The sequence below is a fragment of the Malus sylvestris genome, chromosome 9, assembly GCF_916048215.2.
Source record: "Malus sylvestris chromosome 9, drMalSylv7.2, whole genome shotgun sequence".
NCBI lineage: Eukaryota > Viridiplantae > Streptophyta > Magnoliopsida > Rosales > Rosaceae > Malus > Malus sylvestris.
The window spans coordinates 5,398,055-5,405,457 of NC_062268.1; the positions used below are offsets into that span (position 1 = coordinate 5,398,055).

At 34.7% G+C, this 7,403-nt stretch overlaps 1 protein-coding gene across 1 annotated transcript; it reads right to left on the minus strand.

Annotated features, from left to right (window-relative positions):
- Positions 1-5,136: 5,136 nt before the first annotated feature.
- Positions 5,137-7,000, minus strand: LOC126583004 (phenolic glucoside malonyltransferase 2-like). Its single transcript, XM_050247296.1, has one exon. The coding sequence runs from the start codon at positions 6,654-6,656 to the stop codon at positions 5,232-5,234; it is 1,425 nt and encodes a 474-aa protein (XP_050103253.1). The 5' UTR covers positions 6,657-7,000; the 3' UTR covers positions 5,137-5,231.
- Between the last annotated feature and the right edge of the window lie 403 nt (positions 7,001-7,403).

A 7,403-nucleotide genomic window follows, 5' to 3' on the forward strand; every position in this document is an offset into this window, starting at 1 on the left:
GAACAAAATTAGACCTTGAACGATTCGGTTTTGCCATTTTGAAACGATTTCAGTTTGAAACCAACCAGAGTTTGAAAAAAGGTTTAATTTCGGTTTTGAACATATGAAACCGCACCGCAAAACTTAAAAGGGTTTTTTCTATGGTTTTTATATTTGCGGAGCTTTTAATTTGGTCCTTGGGATTTTTTCTGGATTTGATCTGGTTGTTCCAGGCTTGCAGCTCCGACCCTCGAATTAGTATTGCTTGCTGTTTTTCTTGTTCGAGTACTTATATGTAAGTGGTACCATATTGTAAGCAGTTCAATGAAACTCACTAGTCATAACTATATCCACTAGGTACTACGATTACAATACATTCAATTCATGCCGAGTATAATACCGCACATAACATAAATTTATCACAAGAACACCAACTTGTATTCGACGCCATGGATGATATGCAAGTCAGTCTTCTACTCCCACCACTCAATAGCTCCCTTACTGTATGAATAGGTCTCAGTAATACTTAGGGTTTTTTCACATATGGGAGCAGAGACTATAACTTCATATATATACTGACAGGGTTACACAACCAGCCTATTAACATTTATATATCCTTATCATCTTAATACTGAATGAGTCCTATCATGATTCAATATCTTTGCATTCAATCCTTATCAGGATTTCTTTAAGTTAGTTGCATCGAGTTAAGACTCCGTAGTCCTCATGAATTAAAGATTAACTATACCACTTGTATTACAAATAACTCGAGAATAAAGTTGTCATCCAAGTAATATCAACTAACACTCATTGTCATTCACTAGAGCTTTACACATATGTCCACCGGCCTTATGCTCTTCCGCATAGTGAAGAAAACTCTGTAAAGTCATGTAATTATTGTTGCTTTTGTAGTTTTTGTTTAGAACTTTTCCAGATTATGAATCCCTTTGAGATTGCAGTGAAGCCGCTGAATCACGACGGCTCTGGTTTAAACTGGTGTACAGTTTGGAATATTATTTGGATTTTAGTGGCAATTTGAATCCCTTTGGATTGTATTAATGGCTAAAACATTTACTTTGCAAATTTGATACTGAAACTAAAATCATTTAAAACCGAATCAAAGCAAACCAAAATAGTTTCGGTTTTACGCAAAATTGCACCGAACCAATCCAAATTATGCCCACCCCCACAGGTGTGGCTTACCAACACATGAGTCTCACATCTGTTAGAAAAACATACAAATGATGATATAAATATATAATAATAGTATATTTTCATTTTTTGAAATATTATGCTCAAAGGGTAGGGCCTGGCAAACGTGTCATGTCTGTCGTGTCGTGTAACACCTGTTATCTTAACGAGTCGTGTTACATCCATTATCTTAACGGGTCCTTAACAGGTCGGGTCACTTTACCCACCAGACCCGTTAAGAAAATATTTTTTTTCTTAAATTTGCACATACCACACATTGCTACATAAATATTACTCAAAACATTAAAACACATTTGTTGTTTAAGTACTACATCTACACTGGAAAATAAGAGCATAACAAACAAACATCCATACACTACTAGTCTATTACAAAATATTAAATGTGCAAGGATATGCAAAATGAAAGAGTTTTTGTTTTCAAGGTTGTGAAACCTTTCTTAAAAGTTTAAACCTTGCCACTAGAACTCAAAGCTTGCATGTTATTCCTTTTACAAAATCCTCAATTTTCATCAATCATCACTAGTGTAAATATTTTAAATTGAAGATCGAATTCATTCATTGTATTCACATAGGGTCAAAGAGTGTAGCTGTAAAAAATCATCAAAATCGGAGTTAAAATAACCGTTAAATCGTGATTTTTAGTTGATAACCATCGAAAAGTTTTGTCCCGTTACTTGATCTTTGAATGTTTGTTTTTTACGATTTTTGGCGTATGCGATCTTGAAACATATACAAACAAGCTTGACGGTTGGATCGTTGAAATTAGTTTCGTAGAATGCGTATCCCATCAAAATGATAGATTCACTAACACTTAAAGTTTATTTATACTTTCATTAAGTATAACATAAAATTTTGTGGTATCTACTAGTGTATATATTTTTAATTAAAGACCAAGTTCATTCATTGTATTCATATAGGGTCAAGAAGTGTATCTGTAAAAAATCATCAAAATCGGTGTTAAAATAACCGTTAAATCGTGATTTTTTGTTGATAACCGTCGAAAAGTATTTTTCTGTTACTTGATCTTTGAATGTTTGTTTTTTGCAATTTTTGGCATATGCGATCTCGAAGTATATACAAACATGTTTGACGGTTGGATCGTTGAAACTAGTTTTGTAGAATGCATATCCCATCAAAACAATAGATTCACTAACACTTAAGAATATTCATACTTTCATTAAGTATAACATAAGATTTTGTGGTATCCACTAGTGTAAATATTTTAAATTGAAGATCGAGTTCATTCATTGTATACGTATAGGGTCAAGAAGTGTAGCTGTAGAAAATCATCAAAATCGGAGTTAAAATAATCGTTAAATTGTGATTTTTCGTTGATAACCGTCGAAAAGTTTTGTCCTGTTACTTGATCTCTGAATGTTTATTTTTTGTGATTTTTAGCGTATGCGATCTTGAAGCATACATAAACAAGTTTGGCGGTTGGATCATTGAAATTAGTTTCATAGAATGCATATCTCATCAAAACGATAGATTCACTAACACTTAGAGTTTATTTATACTTTTATTAAATATAACATAAGATTTTGTGGTATCCACTAGTGTCAATATTTTAAATTGAAGATCGAATTCATTCATTATATTCATTAGGATCAAGAAGTGTAGCTGTAAAAAATCATCAAAATCGGAGTTAAAATAACCGTTAAATTATGATTTTTCATTTATAACTGTCGAAAAGTTTTGTCCCGTTATTTGATCTCTGAATGTTTATTTTTTTCAATTTTTGGTGTATGCGATCTCAAAGTATATACAAACATGTTTGACAGTTGGATCGTTGAAACTAGTTTCGTAGAATGTGTATCCCATCAAAACAATAGATTAACTAATACTGAAGAGTTTATTCAAATTTTCATTAAGTATAACATAAAATTTTGTGGTATCCATTAGTGTAAATATTTTAAATTGAAGATTGAGTTCATTCATAGTATTCATATATGGTCAATGAGTGTAGCTATAAAAAATCATCAAAATCAGAGTTAAAATAACCGTTAAATTGTGATTTTTCGTTGATAACCGTCTAAAAGTTTTGTCTCGTTACTTAATCTATGAATTTTTGTTTTTTGCTGATGCAATATCGAAGCATATACAAACAAGTTTGATGGTTGGATCATTGAAATTAGTTTTGTAGAATTCGTATCATATCAAGTTCAATGGTATATATATTTATTTATTAAGTAGATTTAAATTTATTTATTTTGTTCATATAACACTTAAGAAATTGAATGATATATATATATTTAAGCCGATCTAATGGTCATTAATTTTGAATATTTAATTATATATATAATTATTATAGTTTTTAGGGGTATAAAATTGTTATATATATATAATTATAGTATTTTTTTTTGGGTTATAAAATTAATATTTTGCTTATCGTGTATCGTGTTACCTACTTGTATACCCGAACCAAACCGTTATCTTAACAGGTGTTTATCGGATTACCTGATAACGACCCGATTCGTTATCGTGTCAACCCGAACACCTTTTAATTTCGTGTCGTGTCTTGTCGGGTTATCGGGTCATGTCAGGAATTACCAGGCCTATCAGAGGGTAATGCTAAGACTATTTCCAAAGGAGATGTCAAATATGCCAAATAGGATTAAAAGACATTTAGGTGTTCTTCAATGGATATGCTATATATGATATGACATGTGAGTCATTTGATTCCTTACTTTCTAGCTACCTCTTTTGACAGCAAACAAGAAGTCAAATATATTTAATTGAATTTTTTTAATACATAGATCCCATTAATAACAAATAGAATAAAAACTACAATTAATTTTGATTATTTTTTAATAGTTAACGTAACTCTAGGCCCAATAAAATAATAAAATAAATATTTAACACAATTATTGAAAAAGAAAAGAATTTAGCACTTGTATTCAATTTGCCAGATCAGCCATCAAATAAAATTTAGACATATTTTATTTGACATTTCCTTTAGAAATGCTCTAAGGAAGACCACAATTTTAAATCAAATTTTGTAAATCAAAGAATGTGGCTGTTGATGATTAGATTATTAGTCAAGTGTTGATTACCGTGTTTATTTTCTATTGATAATATATCATTTGGTTTATAAATTTGGTTTAAAAATTTAATCTTTCTACTATTTTATACTAAATGCTCACTATTCTATTTAGTACCGTCATGAGTTCACTGCTAATGGCTCGGTGTCTAAATCAGGTCGGGTCCTCTTGCTCCACCGCCAATGACAAAGACGACGGTCTCGGATTCCAATTCGGTGCCTCCTCATACGTCGTCTTCTTTGTCTGGCAATGGTTTCAACAACGTGGCAAAGCCTTGTTCAACCATTTTTGTGATTGGACATCCGTCTACTCGGGTAATGGGTGCGGAGAAGGATGGTCTGCCATCCCAAGTCAGTGCCCTTCCGTGTCTTTTTGTTTTGTGTGGTCACGGTTAAATCACGTTAATATTTTATATTTTTTTTTATAAAGATAATAAGATAAAAATAATAGTAATATAAAATGTTGACATGAATTAACCGTCATCATATAAACAAAAAGCACGAAAAGACACCAGAAGTGATACACAGACAATCCTTATCCAATGGGTGGCGCTTCGTTCAGAGAACCTTACGCTAATAATTCCAATTTTATTTTTTCTCTGGCACCAATGTTTCAGAGTGTTTGTTCAATTTATTTTTTTTATATTTTAATTGATACCAAATGAACTCGGAAGCCGTTTCTACTTAATTGCAAATCACAATATGATGCATACCAAAACAATTCAATTGAGAGTATGCTCCTTTTGTGTCCCTGCAATTCTTTGTTTTTGGGTTGATGTTTCTTAAACTTGACAATTGAAGCAAGAACAAAGTCTGACCGTGTATGCTAATAATTTCAATGATTTTTCTCCAGCAGCACCAGTGTTTCTTCAGAGTGTTTGTTCAATTTTTTTTTTAATGACAAATGAAATCGAAAACCATTTTTATTAATCTACAAATCACAAAAAATAAACCGAGAAAAATCACAGCACGACACACAAAGCTTTTGTAGTATGCTCTACTACATTCGGCTTAACTTTTCTTCAAAACCTTCAGCAAATAGATAAGCAAAAGCCTCCATGTAACGTTTTTCCAAAACCAACCCAACCTCAACTGCACCATCGCCATTCTTGCTCTTTTGATAAGATATCGCCCCTGTTCCATCTATCGAAACTATCTCGTGCTTCGTCGGTCTCCCCCATCCGAAATCCGCCGCATCGTAAAAATCAAACCGGGGTGAACCGGCGGTGGTAATTGTTCTATCAGTACTAGGCTGCAGTAGTGTATTCAAGATTCTTGAGACCCAAGTCTCTGCACCCTCGAAAAGGGTCTTGTCCAGACTTTTTATAACTTCACTGATTGCATTCAAGGCCACTAACAGTCCATCTTCTCCCTGTAGGTCTTTTGTTTTCACAACTACTCCATGTCCTGCGATGCAATTCCCGAAATAGGTTGGTGGTAGAGGAGGGTCTAAGCGCGACCGGCAGTCCACGTGAAGGATGAATACTACTTTCTCTGTCTTGATCTCTTCAGCCCTGACTAAGCAAACCCATGTATAGGCGCATGTTAGCATATATGTCGACAAATGCAATAGTTTTGAGTGATCAGCTTGTTCCTTCTTCTTTGCCATCATAGTCCTCATCACTGACCGCCTTAACATTTCGATTTTCGCTCGTGTGAACTCGAAGGTGCCTCGAATTCCGTCTCCTGGACCTCCAACCTCCAAAAGCATTAAGCTTCTATTGTTTGGACCACCAAGTCTTAACCACTCGTTTGAGAAGATTGCTTGGAGCCCGGCAGGGTCCTTAATGACCTTTCTGTTGTAAGTTGGCAAGGGTGGCGGTCCTCCTCCTTCTCTTCCTCCATGTTTGCATAAGTGACCCCAAAATTTGAAAAACGAGAAAGCAGATAAGCCATCAAAGACGGCCTTGTGCATGGCTGATCCAATCGAAAAACCGCCATTGGGAAAGACGGTTATTTGCAATGCCAGCACAGCAGCTTTGTCATGAGACACTGCCAATTGGGGTACAAGAGGATGGTATTCTTTGGCTTCAATGTCAAAGTTGTTGGTTGAAATTAGACGGTGGAAATCAGTATCAGACTCGGCGATTGTGACCAAAATTGCGTCGCCTTTGACATAATTGAGAAGGGGCATGGGGGAATCTAGAGGCCAGGTGAGGTATCCTGCTAGAGGAACAAAGTGTTGGAGGGTGGCAGAAAGCGAGGTTTTAAGTTTCGGAAGTATGGAATCGAAGAAGTGTGATGGGTCGAAAGAAGGCATGTTGTAGAAGGAAAGGAATTGAGGCGGTGGGAACCTTAGCCAGCGGAGGTCAAAGAATGTTAGAGGAAGAGACACATCATTCGGGTGGGCGGAGTCCGGCAGCGAGCTTGGTTTGGGAGCTACCCTGCAAACCTCAACAACTTTGACTGAGCCTGGTTTTGCCATCAGAGATGGAAAAGAATGCTGGACCCCTGAAACCGTGAGCCGAACAGAAAATTTACACACGGTTGGGTACAGTTTCAAAACCGAAAATTTTAGAAGAAACCGAACAAGAGACGAATTGGGATGGGCCGGAGAAGAGAGTGATTGAGGGGTGAGATGATCTACACAAGAAAGGAAGATGTAGTTTGGTTGTTGGAAGTGTCAGTAAGCTTCTTGGAAAAGGACAAGGATGGTCTGTTCTCTTTTTTTTTCAAGTTCTTTCATGCTCTCCTGTTTGTAAGGTTACGGTTAAGTTATGTTAATATTTTATATTATTATTTATTTTTATCTTATTATTTTTATAAAAAATAATATAAAATATTAACGTGGTTTAATCGTTATCACATAAAATAAAAAAATATGAAAGGACATGAAAAATAAGAAGGACAAACAATCCTTGTACCTTAGGAAAAACACTATCTGATATATTAAACAGTTTACAAACTGATTTGTTGAATTGAAAAATAGAATTGGAGTATTTTAAATCCTTACGGAGAAGGCTTACTTGTACATGCAGAAAAGAAAGAACTACACAAGTGGTATTAACAAACAATACAAAATAAAGACTGACAACAGCTTTAGAATGCCAGAGTCTACATCACATGGTAACCACATGCCCAACTTGTACTGTGAGAAAGCTGTTCGTGTTGTGTTGAACCACAAGCCTGCACAACTACCATTACTTTGGTTGTTGAATTTTCCTTTAAGGAA